This window comes from Mus musculus, chromosome 15, assembly GCF_000001635.26.
Source record: "Mus musculus strain C57BL/6J chromosome 15, GRCm38.p6 C57BL/6J".
Lineage (NCBI taxonomy): Eukaryota > Metazoa > Chordata > Mammalia > Rodentia > Muridae > Mus > Mus musculus.
The window spans coordinates 47,897,358-47,919,893 of NC_000081.6; the positions used below are offsets into that span (position 1 = coordinate 47,897,358).

General features: G+C 34.6%; 1 protein-coding gene across 12 annotated transcripts in view; it reads right to left on the minus strand.

Moving 5' to 3' along the window:
• Nucleotides 1-22,536, minus strand: part of Csmd3 (CUB and Sushi multiple domains 3) — a 1,211,921-nt gene that overhangs the window by 316,720 nt on the left and 872,665 nt on the right. For all 12 annotated transcript variants that reach the window (XR_001781523.2, XR_003951374.1, NM_001081391.2 and 9 more), the window contains 2 exons: nt 16,579-16,748; nt 2,352-2,508 (listed from right to left, as the gene is read on the minus strand). Coding sequence is in view for 10 of the 12 variants with exons in the window: in NM_001081391.2 (NP_001074860.2) it covers nt 2,352-2,508; nt 16,579-16,748 (327 nt within the window). In the remaining 2 variants the exon portion in view is untranslated. The remainder of the gene's footprint in view (nt 1-2,351; nt 2,509-16,578; nt 16,749-22,536) is intronic.

A 22,536-nucleotide genomic window follows, 5' to 3' on the forward strand; every position in this document is an offset into this window, starting at 1 on the left:
TTTTATTGGCTAACAGTACTCAGCTATTAAAAACAGAACATCTTGAGTTTTACAGACAAATGGACAGAACTAGAAAATATCATCCTGAGTGAAGTCACTCAGACCCAAAAGGACATGCATGGTATGTATTCACTAATAAGTGGATATTAACCAAAAGAAAAAGTACAGAATATCCAAGATACAGTCCACAGAATTCAAAAAGGTCAACAAGCTGAAGGGCCCAAGTGAGGACACCTCTACTTGGGAGGGATCAGAAAGCAATCACAAACGGAAAGGAGGAAGGGTCCTGGGAGGGAAAATGGACAGGGTGCAGGGGAAGAGGGGAGCCAGATATGGGATTGGGTGAGGGAAAAAGACTGAAGCCCTTGAGGATCAGCAGAAAGACTGGAACCAGGCAACCTTGAGAGATAGGAGGATGGAGTGACCCTCCAGAATGCACTAGAGACCTGGGTGGTAAGAGAACTTCGGGACTCAAAGAGAGGGGCCTTAGATGAATGCCCTATAGTAAGTAGAGAGAGGGAACTTATAGAGCCCACCTCCAGCAGGAAGACAGGACATCAAGTGAGGGAGAGGGTTGCCATCCCACAGTCAAAATTCTGACCCATAATTGTTCCTGTCTGAAAGAACTACAGGGACAAAAATGGAGAAGAGGCTGAGGAAAACAAGGTTTGGCAACAGGCCCTAATTGGGATCAAACTCAATGGGAGGCCTCAAGGCCTCACAGAATTACTGAGGCTACGGTTTGCTCACAAAAAGAGACTTATTGTGACTGCCCTCTGAGAGATCCAACAAGCAACTGAAAGAGTCAGATGCAGTTATTTTCACCTAACCAATGGTCAAAAGCTGGTGACCCCTGTGGTTGAATTAGGGAAAAGCTGGAAGAAGCTGAGGAGGAGAGTGACCCTATAGGAGGACCAGCAGTCTCAATTAACCTAGACCCCCGAGATCTCTCAGATACTGGACCACAAAGCAAACAGCATACACCAGCTGGTATGAGACCCCCCCAACACATATACAGCAGAGGACTGCCTGGTCTGGGTTCAATCAGGGATAATGCACCTAACCCTCAAGAGACTGGAGCCCCCAGGGAGTTTAGAGGTCTGGTGGGGTGGGGGTTGGAGGGTAGGCACATCCTTGTGGATTCAGGGACAGAGAGGAGGTATGGGATGTGTAACAGTGGGAGGTTAGATGAGGAGGGGAACAAAATCTGGTTGTAAAAATGAATAAATAAATGAATAAATAAATAAATAAATAAGTCTGTGAACGCTGTACATTTTATTATACAATTACGCTTAAAAATCTACTTGATTTCAGGTATAATACAAATATATCATGATTGTGTAAGACTAACTCAGTTATGTATGTATGAGGCTGTATTTCGACATGACTAGAAGTAAAGATTCAAGTATCCAGTCATGGTCTTCTACTTTTCTTAGATATTTAACTCTTTAAGCATACCATGTTTAATTCACATATTGCTTAATGTGTCTAAGCATTTTAAGGGATTTGTTTACTTTCATTTTATCTGTATAGGTCTGTTACCTGCACATGATGCTGTGTTGTAGTGCCTCTGGTGTCAGAAGCAGACATTAGGTCCCCCAGGACACTAGTTACAGATGGTTGCTAACCAGAATGAGTGTTGGGAAGCCAACCCACATCCTCTTAACTGCTGATCCATCTCTCCTGCCCCACTTCTAAAGACTATTTTCTTTTACAGTTAATATTTTCCCTGGTTGAAACTTATCCAGGTATCAAAATGTCTTATTAAGTCAGTATTCAGCTTACACCTTAATTTTCCATGTAGAAATAAAGTGATGTAATTTTCAGCTAAAACGTACAGTGACATGTTGAAGAGAAATGGTCTCCTGGATTTGTCTGCATAATTTATTTGCAATGAAGTTTAAAACCAAAGCAATTTGATACGTTTTTACAATAGTTATATATTTTTTAAAGGCATTGAAGTATTCGGTATCTCAGGCTGAGAAAGATAGGGTAAGGATCATTAGGAAAATATCTAAAATGTATCCGGAAGTTCAATAGTTAACTGATGCTCAGGAAGTTTAGATCATATCCTAAAATGAGTTTGGGTGGTGTTGGGGTGTGGAGGATGAAAGAATAAACATCAAAATCTAAGTGAAGACAGCACAGCTGAAAAAGACTATATAACTATACATGATGTAGCTATAGATGATGTAGACATCAATGGAAATTGAAACAAAGTTTTTTTTTATACATAAGAAAACTGTTTAGCGTCATATAGAAATACCAAACTACAGAAATTGTGAACTCTTGAAGCAGTAATTAGGAATATATGTACTTGTTAACAAGTTTTATTTTTTAAAAGTACTTACTGGTGTAGACAAGTTGAAAGCCTTCATCTGTCCCTTCAGAGTCAGAATTAAACTCTAGCCAGAGCTGATTTGATGTGCTGCTTAGTGTCAGTCCTCGCATAGACGCACCCGTGAAAGCACCCAGTAGGTGCGTTGTTTTATCTTTTCCATCATAAATCTGCAAAATATATTTACAATTACTATATGTGAGGCCAAACAGCCAGTCATAAAGGATATGTATGTATGTATGTATGTATGTATGTATTTATGTATGTATGTAGGAATATCTAGAAAAGCAGAAACTATCTTCACTGATTTCAAGGGTGTATTACTGAAAAACAATGAAATAAATGAGTTTCACAAACCAGAAAGGAAGACTCCACAGAAATGGAAGAATAATTCTTAAGTTCAAATAATTAGTAGACTTATTTTTTAGTCTCTAAAGATACACATAAACTACTATGTAATGTTGCTTCTAAGGAAACAATATTTTTATGATACAAAATTTAAAAATTAAAATATCTGTTAAAGCTAGTTTACAAAGTTGGTTGGTAGGAATTTTGCTTGCTTGTTTCGCTATTTTCTCAGTTAATCAAGTACAGCTTTCTCAGGACAAATCCAGTAAAATTACTATTACCCTCAGCATAGTTCGCATAATTTAACCCTTTTTGTTGACTTCTTTTATTTCTTATATTTTAAAAATGTTAAATTACTGAAATGTAGCAGTCTTGAGCACCTTTTTATCCTGGCACTTGCAGCCACAGGCAGGCAGATCTCTGAGTTCTAGGCCAGTCTGTTCTACACAGCTCGTTCAAGGAAAACCAGGGTTACACATAGAAACTTTGTCTCAGAAAACAAACCAAACAAACAAATTCTTGAAATTAGGAGTTTATTTTATATATTTGGAATCATATCTATATATACATATGCATATGCATATATGTGTGTGTGTGTATGTGAGTGTGTGATAATGAATAGAATTAAAATAAGAATTTAAAAGCATACTAATTATAAATGTTAGATAAAGGAGATAAATTGTGTGACAAAATAAATAAACTTTACATCCTTTGTTCTATCATTCACGTTTTAGAAAATTTACTGTATTGCACTCCTATTTGTTTTTCCCTTAATGCCAATATTATGAAATATGAGCTTATTAGATATGTTTATGTATATGATATATTTCCTTGTGCTATATTGGATTTTAAAAAATTACATAATATGGTAGTTTAAATGAGAAAGGCCAACAGTGACTTGTTCCCCTGTGGGTGGAATTGTTGGTAAAAATGAGGAAATGTGGCCTTTTAGGAGAAGGTGTGTCATTGGAGGTGTATTTTGAGTTTTCAAGTGATTCACACAGTTCACAGTTCCCCTATCTAATCTGTCTGCTTCACAGTTGTTTCTGGAGATGAAAGCTTTCAGTTTCTGCTCCAAGCTATGGCTGCCACCCCACTGCCATGTTCCCTACCATCATGGTCAAAGACTCTCCCTTTGAAGCTGTGTACCAAATAAACTCTTCTATAATTTGATTCAGTTATGGTGTATTAGCATAGCAATAGCAAACTGACTAAGATACCTTTGCAGAATATATCATATAATTTAAGTACTTGCATAGAGTTTTAATTTTATAATTATTGTTTACAAGTTTTGATATAAAGATTATGGCAATTTTCGAAGGTATTGTGAGATTTTCCTTATATTTCTGATTTAGTGAAAAATAGCATAAATGATCTATGAGGTCCACCATAAATACAAGGGACTGGTACACTGCCCTGTTTCTGTTCTGTAAACAGGAGGAATGGTTTTGGATAAACAAGCTTAAAGGCATGTTTCAATATATCTGAAAAGCAGATCTAAGGCAGTTTCTGTTTACCAGAAACTTCCTTTTATTTGCCCAAGAAGTCAAACAATTTGTGTGAGAACATTTAGTTCTCTGGTAATAAGAACAGCCTGTATAGGCTTAAAGTCCCCACCCTACTGCAATATAAAATAAGCTTGCTTTTCTACCATTCTCTATCTGAGGCCCCTCAAGAGAGATCCTTCGCAGTCTGGTCTCCAGTAAATCTTTCTTCCCCTGGAGTGGTCTAGTTTGGTAGTTTTACTGTGCCCTTGCTTATAATACTTGCTTATCAGCAGATTCAAGATTTTCTCCAAATCTTAGAATTCTCTGGAGATTTGCATTTCTTACATTTCAAGTGTCTATTTTTTCCCCTCAACTTAAATTGTCTAATTGTTCATAATTGTCCTAAACTATATTATCCTGTTCTCATATAGGAGTTGAGGATGGTTCTTCCCTTTCATCTTCAAATGCAATTTTGCTACGAACAGATGTAGTTGTTTCTACTGACTACAGGGTTTTCATTTATTTTATTGATATTATAAATTATAAAATTGTTTGTTTTTTTTTCCCGACCGAGAAGGCTGACCAATTATTCTGTGAAGATTCTTCCAAAATTGGAAAATTTCTTCAAATTTAAGGTTTCTGTTCGCGGGGCATGGTGGTGCACGCCTTTAATCCCAGCACTTAGGAGGCAGAGGCGGGCAGATTTCTGAGTTTGAGGCCAGCCTGGTCTACAAAGTGAGTTCCAGGACAGCCAGGGCTACACAGAGAAACCCTGTCTGGAAAAAACAAACAAACAAAAAAACAAAACAAAACAAAACAACAACAACAAAAAAGTTTCTGTTTAAAGTATTCATTCAAATGTAAACACGTTGCACTTGTTAACTAAAGTTTGGTTGTTATTCAGTTAATGAATTTACTGAAGAATGAATTTATTTATTTCTAGCTTTTGAAGGTTTTAGTTTTTTTAATTTTGTTTTTTGGTTTTTCTTTTTTGTTTTGGGGTTTTGTTTTGTTTCTGTTTTTGTTTTGATACAGAATCTCACTATACGCCGCCAACAGACAGCTCACTGTGGAGACCAAGTTGGCTTCAAAATCACAGATATCTGCCTACCCTAGCCTCCTGTGTGCTAAAATAAACATGCATAACCCACTCAGATTTAGATATTACATTTTTTGCTGAAAACCTGGGCTTAAATGCTATTTTTAAAATGAGGCATATTTTAATTTCTATTATATACAAATGCAGCCTTTTAGAATTTTTAGGATATGTAACAAATTATGTTTTATCCATGTTAACCTAATCTATCTCTACACAGAAGTCCTGAACTCTGTTGTGGGAAGGACCTTTCTGCTCTCTGCACTTATGGCTCTTGCACTCTGTAGCCTTCTATAAACTCTGTAGGCTCTTAGAGCTTATTTACATTTTAAAAATTCATAGAAGTAACATGGAAGTAAGAGAGAGAAAATGAGGAAGAAGCCATCTGAAATTAAAGCCAGGAGTGTTGATGAATACCTATGAATAAGGAACAGTGGTCTCTATTTATTATAAAGAATGTCTGTCAGCACAGAGAACACAATGTGTTTTAGGTAATAGAATTATACAGAGGTCTTTGTAGATAGATCTCCTGAAATTATTGGGACATAACTTGGACTGCCAGAGAAATCAAGTCTTACAAATACCTTTCCCTGTTACTTATCAGCAAGGGTTTATCTGTCATAAGCAAAACAGTAACAATAACAACAAAAACAAGGTTGCTATTTAGTCTGAAATATGTTTTGTTTCATTGATTGATTTTTATAAAAATCAACTTTCAGTTTTTTATGGACAATAGTAACCAACAGTAACTGATTCCTAAAGATATGATGCTTACCCTAAAATATAACTCTGTGAGTTTTCAATGATCAATGTTTTCCTAGTCTCCTTCTGAATGTATTACTTTAATTATGCCATGTACTATATAGTTATTATATATACTATGTTTACAGCCATAAATTCTCAATCAAGTCATATTACTCAGAGGTTCTGCAACTTTTAGTGGAAATATTGTCAAGATAGTCACAGATATTTTCCTTTAATATCACTACTTCTCACAAAATCTAATTTAGTTGATATATAAGGTATTATTATAGAATATAAATATTTGTTTCTTAGATTTAAATTAACTCTCTAATATATAAAAACTCTCAAGAGTAAAAACTGTCAAATAAATTATTAAAAAAGATAAACACTTACACTTGTGTGGTGGGGTAAGAGGATCAGAAATTTAAGCCCAACCTTGATGATTGCAGAGTTCAAAGCCTGCCTGACTAGATGTCCCAGCTTGTACTGGCCTTATTGGAACTGAGCTGAGGTAAAAGCCAGAGTTGGACAAAGGCTAAAAACTGAATGATCCCTGGCCTTATAATCATATGATTTGTGCTTTGTTAAATGCAGTTTGTCTTCTCTCTCTCTCTCTTTTTTATTTTTGTTTTACTTTAATTAGGTATTTATTTCATTTACATTTTCAATGCTATCCCAAAAGCCCTCTACCCGCTCCCCCACTCGCTCCCCCACCCACCCACTCCCACTTCTTGGCCCTGGCTTCCCCTGTACTGAGGCAGATAAAGTTTGCACAACCAATGTGCTTCACTTTCCACTGATGGCCGACTAGGCCATCCTCTGATGCGTATGCAGCTAGAGACACGAGCTCTGAGGGGTACTAGGTAGTTCATATTGTTGTTCCACCTATAGGATTGCAGATCCCTTTAGCTCCTTAGTTACTTTCTCTAGCTCCTCCATTGGGGGCCCTGTGATCCATCCAATAGCTGACTGTGAGCATCCACTTCAGTGTTTGCTAGGCCCCAGCATAGTCTCACAAGAGACAGCTATATCTGGGTCCTTTCAGCAAACTCTTGCTAGTGTATGCAATGGTGTCAGCGTTTGGAGACTGATTATGGGATGGATCCCCGGATATGGCATTCTTTAGATGGTCCATCCTTTCGTCTCAGCTCCAAACTGTGTCTCTGTAACTCCTTCCATGGGTGTTTTGTTCCCAATTCTAAGAAGAGGCAAAGTGTCCACACTTTGGTCTTCGTTCTTCTTGAGTTTCATGTGTTTCGCAAATTGTATTTTATATCTTGAGTATTCTAAGTTTCTGGGCTAATATCCACTTATCAGTGAGTACATATTGTGTGAGTTCTTTTGTGATTGGGTTACCTCACTCAGGATGATGCCCTCCAGGTCTACCCATTTGCCTAGGAATTTCATAAATTCATTCTTTTTAATAGCTGAGTAGTACTCTATTGTGTTATGTACCACATTTTCTGTATCCATTCCTCTGTTGAGGGGCATCTGGGTTCTTTCCAGCTTCTGACTATTATAAATAAGGCTGCTATGAACATAGTGGAGCATGTGTCCTTCTTACTGGTTGGAACATCTTCTGGATATATGCCCAGGAGAGGTATTGCAGGATCCTCCAGTAGTACTATGTCCAATTTTCTGAGGAACCACCAGACTGATTTCCAGAGTGGTTGTACAAGCTTGCAATCCCACCAACAATGGAGGCGTGTTCTTCTTTCTCCACATCCTTGCCAGCATCTGCTGTCACCTGAATTTTTGATCTTAGCCATTCTGACTGGTCTTTGTAGAGAGATCATAACTTGGACTGCCAGAGAACTCAAGTCTTACAAATACCTTTCCCTGTTACTTATCAGCAAGGGTTTATCTGTCATAAGCAAAACAGTAACAATAACAACAAAAACAAAGTTGCTATTTAGTCTGAAATATGTTTTGTTTCATTGATTGATTTTTATAAAAATCAACTTTCAGTTTTTTATGGACAATAGTAACCAACAGTAACTGATTCCTAAAGACATGATGCTTACCCTAAAATACAACTCTGTGAGTTTTCAATGATCAATGTTTTGGTGGAATCTCAGGGTTGTTTTGATTTACATTTCCCTGATGATTAAGGATGTTGAACATTTTTTCAGGTGCTTCTCAGACATTCGGTATTCTTCAGGTGAGAATTCTTTGTTTAGCTCTGAGCCCCATTTTTTAATGGGGTTATTTGATTTTCTGGAGTCCACCTTCTTGAGTTCTTTATATATATTGGATATTAGTCCCCTATCTGATTTAGGATAGGTGAAGATCCTTTCCCAATCTGTTGGTGGCCTTTTTGTCTTATTGACGTTGTCTTTTGCCTTGCAGAAGCTTTGCAGTTTTATGAGGTCCCATTTGTAGGTTCTTGATCTTACAGCACAAGCCATTGCTGTTCTATTCCAGAATTTGTCTTCTCTTTAACTCTCTGTGCTTTATTAAGCACTGGAAATTTAACTCTTTCTTTCTTTCTTTCTTTCTTTCTTTTTTTTTTTTTTGGCTTTCTAATTTTTTTATTTATTTTTATTAGATATTTCTTCATATACATTTCAAATGCTATCCCGAAAGTTCCCTATAATCTCCCTCTGCCCTGCTTAGTGAGGTAACCCACTCACAAAAGAAGTCATTTGATATGCACTCACTGATAAGTGGATATTAGCCCAGAAACATAGAGCACCCAAGATACAATTTCCAAAACACAGCAAATTCAAGAAGAGGGAAGACCCATGGGGGGATACTTCATTCCTCCTTAGAATAGGGAACAAAATACCCATGAAAGGAGTTACAGAGACAAAGTTTGGAATTTAACTCTTTCTTACTATTTGTGCTAAGATAAGGACTGGAAACTGAATCTTTTGTTATTATTTTATGCTTTAATAAGCGCTGGAAACTTAACTCTTTCTTACTATTCTGTGCTTTAATAAGCACTGGAAACTTAACTCTTTCTTACTATTCTGTGCTTAAATAAGCCCTAGGAACTTAATATGCAATGCTTTAAAAAAAGTGCTGGTTTTATACTCTGTATCTTCCTTATTATTTGTGCTTAAATAAGTGCTGATTTCTGGAGATTAACATATCCTGTTTACCAGCAGGGATTAAGTAAAGGAGTTATTGCTAGTACTCCTTTCTCTGGTGAGTCAATCAAGAGTTTCTTGTTGGCCATGGGAAGACGTTCTTAACTTTTTTGGAAGAGAGAAAAGAAAAATGAGAACTCACTCACACAGAAAACATATGCACCAGGTAAAGCAGATATAGCTACACTACCTTTCTTTATTGCTTTCAGCCTTTTACAGCTTTTAGACAAGGTTTCTGTGTAATAAAGAATTACTTCATATGTAAAATATTACATAAAACAGAAGTTTACAGAAGGATATCAACAACAAGTTCAAAGCAGTGCTTCATTCTGTGAGCTCATCATGAGGTCAAATCAACAATTTTTACATGGCCTTAATTTTAGCATAGTACACACCTGTAGCTTCACCCTTGGATCTGATATATAATGAATATTTTTCCTTGATCACAAGTTTGTCTCAAGACTATTTCTCTTTTTAGTGCAATTGTGGAAGCTCATTTTATTCCTTATTTTGAAGTCTTTACTTCCTATTGATGAGGAGTAGGTACATTCTATTTTGATTCTAACTCTTTACATCTTTCTAGCAAAACAACTAAAATCATCTCTTAAAACTTTCTTCCTAAAATTATTTGAATCAAAGCATGAATATTATAAAATCATTAATTCACCTAAACAGCATTAATTCATGAAAGTTAATCTTTATGTTGATCTGTAATAAGTCCTGCTAATGCCCAGAAATCCATAGGCTATTATAGTGATAGGAAAGGTATATTTGGTGCATGAAGCAATACTGAGATTAAGTCTCTTGGGAACTTGCCTCTGTAAGTTCACATATGAAAACCATGTAAAAACACTGGGCCACGTCCAGGAAGGTCACCTGCTAGTCTTAGCCATTCCTTGATGGCTCCAGACACATCATTATTTTATTAAAAATTAGCTCAACATTGGCTGAATATTTATTCTATGTTATGTACTTATATAACATATATTTATAATATAATTTTTTTCTTAATTTCAATCAAGAAATATAGTTTCCTTTCAGAAAATAAATTTTAAGATGTTTTTCAAAACATATTTTACAATATAATATTTAATAAAGAAGGAAAAAAGGGATTTTGGAGTAAGAGTGTATTAGTTTCAGTTGAATGTATTGAACAGTAACAAAACCTCACAAGCTACTCTTTACTTAGGAATATAGAATCAAAAAGTAGAAAGAAAATGGGGTTAAAATATCATGACGTTAAGCATGATATTCCAGGTATGAAATTTTACTAGTATTCATATACCCACTAAATCAACTTGAAAGGGGATTATTGGATTAGAAAGATTTGTTTATTAACAAGCATTATAAAATCAGGTAATCATGTTGATCTTGCAAATAAAAGTATTTAAATATATTAACCTATATTTCTATGAAAGAATAAGGACAAGAAGAAGGCAAAGCTGAGCTACCAAAGACAAACTGATGTTAAACTAAGCATGGAGGCATGCATACAACTAAGAAAACTAACCAAAGCTATTGTGCCTTTTACTCAAAGGAAAATACATGTTTTTAAAAGAGATGATTAAATTACATCTGATCAGAAAGAACCAGATAGAGCATTTCTTTCAGACTGTTACCCTGTGTTCCTATTTTAAATACAATAAGATCTTCAAGTGTGTATTTTATTTAATATAGCTTATTCATAAAAACTAGCATAATTTCTCATACATTGTTTCAAGAATACTATCTAATAAATTTAAGTTTTTGGAATTCACTGTCCAGACTTTCATTTGCTTTATAAAACAAATCCAGTTCATTTGTTGTATTATACAAGAAATAACTAGGCCTTGATCTCATTTTGTTTCAATACTCAATCTAGTCAGTGCCTGAAATCAGTCGATGTATGCAGAACCCCTTCATGAGTCAGGTCAAGCTTCATTATGACAGCCTGCTCAATATCCCTCAAAGTTCTTTCTGTGAGTCACCAGATGCCTTTAGTATTAGAAGAGCTCTGCTTTCATTTTTAAGAATTATAAATTTATATATTTTCTTTAAATTTTATGTGCTTCCATGTGCACCATTGTATGCTTGATGTCCATAGAGGTCAGAAGAGGGTGTCTGTAACTTTCAAACTGGAATCAAAGGTTGTGGTGAGCCACAATGTGGATGCTGTGTCTTCTGAAAAAAGACAACAAATACACTTGAGTGCAAAGTGATCTCTTCTGCCCATATTTTTAAGATTATAGGAAGTTAGGGTTCATATGAATCAAAGAATCAAAAATAAATGTAAAAGTGTAAAAGACAGAAGATCAGGCGTGTGCCCTTGAATCACCTTCGGAACCTCCAATGTCTTCTTTGTCTGAAACTATGGTCATTTTCTTTACTGAGGGATTTGAAAATGTAAACACATTCTACAAATATGGTGAATTAGTTGTCAAAGTGTAAATGTAAATGGAAGAATAATTTTCCAATGGTTATCTATCCTAAGTCTAATGTTTTCCCAAAGATACTATAAAACTGAATAGGGATACAATTCTGTTTAAATTCAGTTATTTAGCTCAAAGATATGAAGAATTATGCTCCAGTAAGAAAACTAGAGAACAATGAAGGATTTGAAATTTAAAAGTTCTGATGATAGAACAGGGTAAAGTTTCAATGGATCCTTAATGTTCTATAACTTGTTACGGGTTGCTTTATCTTCCAACCAACATGAAATGAGAGTGACTATGGTATTCATCAGGTCTAGTGTGGTGGCATTACCAAGGCATTTTGAGTCCTTTTGAATGAACATATAGTAAAAGATTATTAGTGAATAGCCTACAAAATTTGTAATTATGTGTGATGAACCGAAGGGGCACTTATGGCCAGTAAAATGTTATACAACCAGCTTTAAAATTTGGGGATTGTGTCCAAGTTACACCCAATTATAAGTTTTTAAAGTAGTTCTTGTTGTTTTCGAAAGTTTAACAAACTTTCCTGGAAAGGGTTAGATAAATATTTAAGGCCTTTTGAGCCCCCAGTGTCCTTAGTACCTCTTGCTCAGTCTTGTTCTTGTAGCAAAAAAAGCAGATAATATGTAAATGAGTGAATATGGCTTTCTTCTAACAATATTTTATTTACAAAACCAGATGCCAGCTACAGCTATGGGACATCCTTGTAGTCCCAGCCATTCAGGGGTCTAAGGCAAGTAGATCACTTGAGCTCAAGAGTTCAAGGCCATTCTAGGCAAAAATAAGGAGCCTCCAGACCCCTCATCTCTTTCTAAAAATTAAACCTGCCGCCACAACTGTGATTGTGGCATTAATCCTACAAGAGACGAATTTTAAAAGTCTCAGAGCATATATTAATGAAGATATTCAATGTCTAGAGAAATCCATCTTCCATTTAGATACTAATGTTGATTCCCTAATGCTACAGAGGTTGTGTTACAGACTAGTAGGGGCTAGATTTGGCATTTTTACAACTGGGAAGGCTATGTGCAGCATTACAGGGGGAATGCTGTTTCTATGTAAATCATTTCAGGGTGATTAGAGTGTTCCTAGAGAGAAAGTTTAGGGTGACATCAAAGAGAATGAGAAAATTCCAAAGGTTGGTATCTCTCTTTTTGATGTCTCCTGTTGGTTAACCACCCTCACATCCACCTTATTAAGACCCTTAGTTGTTTTTTTGTTTTGTTTTGTTTTGTTTTGTTTTGCTCTTGTTGACCTTTGGACCCTGCATATTGAACAAGCATATAGCTTTCATAAAGGAGAGTAAAGGAGCAGTCAGCTGATGCTCCTGTGCTAACAATATGAGACCCTGAGGGCAGGACCTGAAAAACATGAGTTAGTTATCCAATATACTTGAGTTTAGCTCTGGGAAAGGTGGGAAAGAGGGACCCTAAGGGCGTTTCTAGTCCCACACCCTTCTAACAGCTTCCCCCTCCGCCTGGGGTCAAGGCTAGGCTGAGTTCCATTCTCCACACACAGGAACATTCTTGAGTAAAAAATTCTCAGAAATACCACAGAATATACTGACTGATAGTCACCTGACTTTCTGGAAAGTCCTACATAGAGTTCAAATGGGTGTCATGCTTGCTGGCCAATAGATTTGAAGGTCAATGTGCTTAGCCAATAAGTTTGCTTCAGGGCATGACAGAACCAGTGCACTCACAGCAGCTGTACAAGACCTAACATTCAGAAATGCAGATTAGAGTGGTTTACAAGCCTTTAGTGTAGAAACAACTGGCAGTTGATGGTGTCTGAACTAGGAGGATTCAGTTTTCTTTTTTTATTTTTTTTCTTCAGTTTTCTTTAAAGGCGTGCCTATTAGTAGGTTAAATATATTCCCAACCAATGAATACATAATCTACATAAAGGAAAATCAGTGAATTATTTAAAAAAATAGAAAAAGAAGAGGAAAGCAGTTTTGCAGGGTATGGGAGAAACGGAATGGATCGGGTACAAAATTGAAAGAGGAAGTATGTGATCAAAATACTTTGTGTGATATTCTTGAAAAATAATAAAAACACTATATTTGAAAAAGTATAGGATATCTAAATGATTGATGAAGACACAGGCATTCATTCACCTTTGTCATCTATACACATATCCATCTTTGTGGGTCAATACACGCACACATATGTATAAATATATACCACACACACACACACACACACAAAGTAAAAGACAGCTGAGCACAGTGGCACAGACTGTTAATATCAGCCTAAAGACAGGTAGATTTTTGTGAGTTTGAGGCAAACTGGGTCTACATTTTAATTTCCAGGGCAGCCAGAGATACAGAAAGGCCCTATTTAAAAGAAATAAAATAAAAGAAAGCAAGAAATTTATCAGGCATTTCAGTTGTTTGTGATTGGCAAGCATGGAGCCATCCCTGCTAATCTTTTTACTACATTTTTAAGGAAGTCACAATCATTACCTTAGTTTACATTTTGTGTAAGAAATGAGATATACATTACCATTTAGGCTATGATAAATAAAAAATAAAATAGAATAAAAGATTTCCTCACAATCTCTGCTAGACACTTTAATCTAAACAAACTTCATAAAGATCCTGTTAAAATAGAAACAAATGTAAAAAGAGAAATAGTATTTCCAATTGTTATTCTGCCCTCAGATGATGCATATTCAGTTTTAGTTGCTTAAACCTTAGTATACTAAACACTTCATATGAAAGTTAATGATAATAAATTATCTGTTAGGCCAGTGAAGGCAAGGAAAAAAGCTCTCAGTAGTCCTGCCATAGCCTATGACTACTGAGAACAAATAGCAGAGTGTATTCCAGTCAGTTCCAAAGCAATTAATTAAGGGGAGAACAAAGAAGTTAGTTTTTCATTTAGGTTTCTAAGACAGAACTTTCCATTTATACCAAATGAGTTGTGTGATGATAATACTCTAATAATTAGAAAAGAGATAAGATATTTTCCTGGGGCCGAGCGGTAGTGGCGCATGCCTTTAATCCCAGCACTTGGGAGGCAGAGGCAGAGGCAGGCAGATTTCTGAGTTCAAGGCCAGCCTGGTCTCCAGAGTGAGATGCAGGACAGCCAGGGCTACACAGAGAAACCCTGTCTCAAAAAACCAAAAAAAAAAAAAAAAAAAAAAAGATATTTTCCTGGATTTTCCAAGAGGGCAGCTTAAAACATTGGCACGTTCCATAGTATAGGTAGGAAAGTAACATTTATAAATGACTTAATGAAACAACTGGTCATGAGTCATTCATATGACATCTGGTATAACTCATTGTCATATACTGAACAGACAAAAAATATTCATTAAGTAGATACTAGAAAATAATATAATGCCAGGAACTGGTAGATATAAATTAGATTTACATTTGGAAAAGAAGGAATATTAGTGATGCAACTACACTGGTGCCCAGACCTCAGCGTTAAATGTGAGCTTAGTAGCTACATCACAATGGAGCCTGTAGCTTTCTGTATCCTCCATCTCTCTTCACCCCACCCATCCTCTCATGTATTCATTCAATACTGATCTCTTGATTTGAAAATCATATATGGCAGAAATATTTTCATTTTTTCCATATCATTTTCATTGATTATTCTGGAATTTTGCATAGTGAACCCCGAACGCACTTATTCTCCAGTCCTCCTAGGTCTAGCCCCTGACTCTTGTGACCTCCTTTCCCTCAACCATCACCCCCCAAGTCCCTTGATTGAGAAAAAGAAAAAACAAGAAAAGAACAATTTGCATTGCCCATAATAACACTGGAATGTGATCAACCTCTGGTGGCATGCTCAATGTATTGAAAACTGAGTCACTGTGCACGAGCATCTCCACCAGAAGCCATCAATTGAATATTCTGCTTTCAAAAGACATCATTATTTCATAAAATACATTTTGTCCAAATAAGAAGCTTCATCTGGTATGCACAAGAGATGGATACATTGAAGTTCCATAAAAGGACATGAGGGGATTATTTAAGAAACAGGTAAACACAATTGGTAGGTGTCAGGGAGAATTTCTTGATATTTACCTTATAATTACAATATTAGTGATGATTATGAGTTATATAGCTTAGGGGCTTGGTTTACATATCTCTCTTATGCTTTAATGTATTTTTCCACTGGCTTGAAATAAATCACTGCCTCAATTTTATGTGAAAGCGTTCAGTTAATAGTCACAGCTTTAACAAAAACCTTCCAATGCTATCGACATGGAATATGTAACTTTTTTTCAAAATTTGTAAAAATAGAAAAAAATTTTAATTTTTTTCTTAAGAAAATGTTGAGGAACGAAAAATAGGAATAGTTCTTTAAAATATTTCAAAATAATTTAACAGAAATAACTATTTTTAATCTGATTATATTTTGTTATAAACTATATTTATGAAAGCATTTGTACTGTAGAAACAAATCAGTAGCTATTTAAGTATTTCCTTGAAAGACATTTACCATATATATTCTTTTAAAGGATGTTTCATTGTATTAATATTTTATGTAGTCAATTTATCACTAAACATTATAAAAATATTTTTTCTGTTTATAGACATTGATTTGCTAGATTTAAATAGTTGTGTAACTGTGGCTTGTATCATAATTTTAAAAGTTCTCTTATAGTAATAAAGAATAGTTTTACATAGTAGATATCTGAGTTAGAACACAAGCCATCATTTATTAACAATACCAAAGCTTATGTTATAAAACAAGTTATCATTATAATTTATAATTTGTCTTAATAAAATGGTCAGTCATACATTAGTTTTAAAATACCAAATTTTTATTGAATGAGGTATTTTGCATAAAAGTTTCATTATCTTAGTTATTGTCAAACAAATACTTAAATATAAAATCTGTGATTTTTTTTAATCATAAAAAAGCACTAGAAACAAAATATTATTTCAAATACAAGATCACTGGGAATGTTATGTTTGAAAGGGAAAATGAACTTACATTTTATTACATGTACAATTTAATGCAAACCTATTTAGGAAAGTGTAATTAATGATCAAACTATATCACAGTGGTCCACTTACCTTAAGAACATCCCCTTGAGCTAAATGAAACGTTCTGGCTGAAATATTGATGCCTTTTCCTGCTTGGACCTGAAGGCTGTAAATGCATTCGTGGTTGTTTTCATAGTTCAATGGGTAATTTGGAGAGAGGAGAATTCCCTCGTTATTTGTTGCAGATGCACCACATTCAGCTGTAGGTAAAACAGAATATTGAAGCACAGTTTAAAAGAAGGCATTACCGTTGCCAAATAATCTTGTTTATGGAGTGTAAATGCTTTGTATTTTACCCAGATCCCAGTTTTATTGTTTCTCAAATGACTAGGGGGAAGACAGAACTATTGCTCTGAAGAGGACACACCTACCTGCGGGAATTTATAATAGATTTTACAAGATATTAGCATATGAAAGACTGTAAAAATGCAAGGTAACTCAAAGATATCACGTAAATAGGTGTGTTTATGATAAATGTGCTACAGTGATATTTTTATGTAGATTTAACTATTAATGTTAATTTTTTATGTTTTGCTCTTAAAGGATTTGAATGAATCTATTCCCCCAATATCTTACATTCCTCTCTTTCAAGAAATTTAGAAACTGTATTTTTTAAGAAGTACTGTAAATACTTAAATACTGCATTTTCAAAAATGATACGATAGTTAAAATCTACCAACTCGTAGTATAAGACATTTAGTATGTTTGAGCCACACAACTTTTCTCAACTTAAGGCATTTCACAAAACTGTATACAGAATTCTTTGTCCTGTAGGCTACCTGGTACATGTTCTGGGTGCTAAATTTTAGGAAGTATGGAACTAAGATTCCTCAGTGCATTAAACTAGGGAACTTGCAGTAATATTACAGGATCAAATAAGTCTATGCTTTAAAAATAAACTTTAGAAATCTTTGCCTTTGGGTTTTCTACGTTATCTCATTATTGACTTCATTATCAGACCTTAGGGTGGATTTGAATGTTCAAAGGTTTTAACTAAAGAGGCAAAAACAACCCAGCAAGCCATTATTTTGTAGAAATAAGATCTTAAAACAATGTTTTCTGTGGTCAGTATAAGTTGAAGACAAGGTGAAAGATAATGAATTGCTTTATATTGAAATGTTTTCACATTTAAGAATTAAATTTTAAAAATCCACATTAATGAAGAACTTTAACTGTGAAGAGGAAGAGGAGGAGAAGAAGAAGAAGGAGAAGGAGAAGGGGAAGGGGAAGGGGAAGGGGAAGGGGAAGGGGAAGGGGAAGGGGAAGGGGAAGGGGAAGGGGAAGGGGAAGGGGAAGGGGAAGGGGAAGGGGAGGAAGAAAGAGGAGGAGAAGGAGAAGGAGAAGGGGAAGGGGAAGGGGAAGGGGAAGGGGAAGGAGAAAGAAGAAGAAGAAGAAGAAGAAGAAGAAGAAGAAGAAGAAGAAGAAGAAGAAGGAGGAAAGAAAAAGAAGGAGAAGAAGAGTAAAACTAACAATGTGTAGAATAATAAAAATGAACATCACATTGAGTGCTTACAATCAACCAGCCAAGAGGAGAGGCTGCATCCTTACATTTTTGCAAGGTGCGCAAAGCTAGAGACAGAGAAAAACTGCTCCCTACATTGTTTGTAATGATGTGTAAATGTATTCAAAGGGTAAGACATCTCTGTGTTTTCAGTTCTATCCCTAGTAGCCCATTGAGTTTACGGATGATAAGATGACAAATCCAAATTTTAAGACAACATGGCTGCAAGATAGATAGATCTTTTTCTTTTTTCTTTTTTCCTGAAATAGATCATTGTTAGCAGTGCATTTCAGAAAAGACCTCTTTCACAACTCTAGTTTCTTAAGTAGAAATTTGTTCTCCATCATAAAGGCCACTCTGAACTACGGAGACCATGGATCTATAGAGTACCACATAAAGTCATGCATCCTTCTTGAAGAGAAAAATCATTGGCCATTTAAACTACTTCATCTTTTTATCTAATTTATGAGAACCTTTAAGTGCATATGAACATATAACGTGTAGGTGTGAGCATGAATGTGTGTGTGTGTTAGATGATCTGCAGCACATATAATATCTAGGAGCATAAATTATGAAGATAGTTTAGATGCAAATAATGTTACTGTTATTTAGTACCCAAATTTTAGACTCTAATGACTTGGATTCAAAATTAGTCCCATTTTGCCCTATTTATAATGCTTAGATAAATAATTAATTAATACCATTATATTTTTATAGTAATAATAATATCTTTTTTCATAGGAATACTTTGTATTTGTATCAAAGTACACATTATATTATATATAAATATAAATCTCTATATAAATGATATATATTATACTAAATATTTGGTGCTGTTTAGGAACACAAAAGTCTAATTAACTAATATGAACATTTTAGGTATAAAAACTACATATGTGGCTTTGTAACACCTTCATTAGAAAAATAAAATAATGGAGTTTGCTATATGTTTTTCTCATTCAGAATTGAAGAATTATGTCAAAGTACAGAACCATTTTTATTTCTAAATTCAAACCATTTTTCTTACTGCTAAATGAAGGATGAATTATAAGGCTTCCTTTCTCTAATGAGCACTTAAAACTGACACTTTAAATTGCAAAATTTAAAATAGAAATGGCTTAATTTGGTGAATATTATGGAAATATTATTAGAAAAATAAACAGGTTTTTGTTGACCTTCATAGAATATACAATTCTTATTCTAAACACTGTATCTGTTGATGATTTCTTTAGGAAAAACATCTCTAATAATACAGCATATTTTACTTCCCTGTACAGATTTAGAAATACAGTAGACTTGCTGAACATAAACCTAACATGGTGATAAATATAGCTCAAGCCGGAATGGTGTAGAAGAGATATATGTGCTGACATTTGGTGATAAGAGTGGCTGCTGGAGTGATAAGCTCCCTAAGCAGTGAATCTCATAGAACTTCGATTTTTCTTGCTTACAGAAAAGCAGGCAAACCCTTGCATCATTAATCTCCATTACAGTGGTAGGAAAATCAGGGCGCGACCTATTTGGTATACACAGTCACATATTTTCAGGTGAATTAGCAAAATGATTTTTGACAATTTGGCTGCAAATATTGAAAAAAAATCTGCAATCTTTTTTTTTTAATTATGTATTTATTTTCTGAGTATACTGTAGCTGTGCAGAGGGTTGTGAGCCTTCATGTGGTTGATAGGAATTGAATTTTAGGACCTCTGCTCCCTCTGGTCTATCCCGCTCACTCCAGTTGGCGCTGCTCTCTCAGTTCCTGCTTGCTCTAGCTCAAATATTTATTTATTACTATAAATAAGTACACTGTAGCTGTCTTTAACACACCAGAAGAGGGTGTCAGATCTCATTATGGATGGTTGTGAGCAACCATGTGGTTGCTGGGATTTGAACTCAGGACCTTTGGAAGAGCAATCGGTGCTCTTACCCACTGAACCACCTAGCCAGCCCAAAACACCTGTGAGCTTAAAAGATATTTTTAGAAAATTTTGTTATATATGGTAGCCATTCTGTATAAGATACATAACAATTTCTCAGATATTTTTTTAGTGAGGTACCTATTAAATTGAAAATTGTATTAATATAGTCAATCTTTTTATTTATTTATTTATTTATTTATTTATTTATTTATTGTAAGTACACTGTAGCTATCTTCAGACACGCCAGAAGAGGGCGTCAGTTCTCGTTATGGATGGTTTTGAGCTACCATGTGGTTGCTGAGATTTGAACTCAGAACCTTCAGAAGAGCAGTCAGTGCTCTTAACTGCTGAGCTATCTCTCCAGCTCCAGTCATTCTTAAGGAATATTTCCAATATGCTTTTTAGGTACAGCTGTATTAATATTGCAATTGTTTATCAAAAACCTTTAGACAGTTATAAAATTTTCCTTCAAGTATTTTAATCTTTAGATTCTTAGTTACATTTAGAATGCAGAGATGCATATTAACTCTTTATGTCTCTAAAGATAATGTGAGAATCTTATTTTTGTTCCTTTTAGATAGTTTAGTCTCTTATTGTTATTGTTATACAGGCAACAATGTGACTTAATCTATATAACTGCAAACATATATGTTTGAAACTGTGTTGTATGTGTGTGTGCATATGTATCTTCTTTTAACAATAAATCATGAGGCTTTAAATATATTTTGTTATGCTATAAGACTCTCTTATAATGTATTTTGACTATATTTCTCATTTCCTTCTTACTCTTCAAAATTTGACTTCTACCTCTTCAGCTCCTTCCAGTCTTGTGTCTTTTTTGTTTTAACTACCTAGTACAAATTATGCTTCTTATTTATTTATGAGTTTTGAACAATTAAAAAGGATTTTAAAATAATTTACATAAATAACTTTGACATTTTTAAGATTTTTCTCCTTAAAAATCAAATTCAATATAATAATACGCAGTGCTACCATGTACTTTTTGTGAACTGCACAAGACCATTCATTCAAAACATAATCCCTCCTTCCATAAGAACTTAGCACTGTCTTTGTTGACTTAACATGAAATATTACTAACAGCAGTATCTATGACCATAGATACTGTCTAAAAGGCCAAGAGAAAATAATTATCAATAAGTATAGATATATAGCTAGACATATTAAGTCTTGGGATTAGGTCTTTATCTTTGTTATGAACTCTAGAGAAAAATATATACACACTTCCTGGTAAGTGTACTAATATGTAGTTTGAAGTGTGACACATTTCTGTAATGATCTGGGCTGGTAGAAATGGGGAGAGTACATATTTTAGGGTCACAAACATGGTCAAGCCTGACCACATAAGTTCAGTCCCTCAGACACCAAATGAAAGAAGAGGACTGACTCTTGCAGATTGTCCTCTGTTCTTCACAAGCCATCGCACATGCTTGTTCATACATGCATAATAAATAAATGTGATGAATTTTTAAAGAAAGGATATATTTTATAGGCATAGTAAAAACAGGGAAGTTATTCTGGTTGCACATTTTTGATGTGAATCTAAGAAATGGGTACAAAGACCATCAAAATATATGCAGAGAATTTTTCAGAAAGAATTGCTATGGGCAATAAAAAATAAAATAGCAATTCTGGATGGAATAGTTAAGATAGGTGGCAGCTGACATACCATTCTAAAGCATTTGAATGTTTTCTAATGGGTTTAAGGTAGATCGTTAATCACAGAGTATTTTTTTTTAAATCATGGAGTATTAAAACAGAAAAAAAAGTAAGGGAAAAGCATGTATCACTTTGAGAAATCCATTCAACAGCTCTGTGTGCGAATGGACTGTGGTCTTGGATGTCCCATGGGTAGAAACACCTAGAGATTTTTGGAGGGAATCAGGTAAGAGATGGTGAGAACTTGAATTATAGCTCAGGAGAAAGAGAGCATGAGAAAACAGAAGCTTCAGAATTTGAAGAATAATTGATGTGGACAGGAGAAAGAAAGTCAGCGAGGATGGTTGAGAAGGATTGGCTTTGAATAAATACTGAACATAAAACTCTATATGTATTGTACGTGAGGTGGAGAAGTTTGTCAAAAAGCTATGGATGTACGTAAGAAGTTGATAGTTCTGACAATAGACAAAACATTTGATGGATACTGATTGAGAAGAAAGGAAAACTTAAAAGAATATAATTCTTCAATGTAAAGTAATATCTAATATTTTTCATATCCTAGAATTGTAAAAATGTTTTTCTTGATATTGGGAAAAATCAGTAAATACTAAGTTAATGAGAAGGCATAAACAAAAAGACAAAGATTGCATATTCTTGAAATAAAAATATAATAAGTAGCACTGGTCAAAGGCACTAAGAACATATATTACCTTATCTACAAATAGGATTATTTTAAATATTATATGCCCCCATATTTAAAGTGGTTAAAATATTTAATCAGCTGATGATATTTGAAGTGTTCACTATATACATTTAGCTTGTGATTTCTATGGGTTTCTCACTGAAGCAAGCTTGTATTTTCTAAAGAAAATTTGATGGTAGATGTGGCTA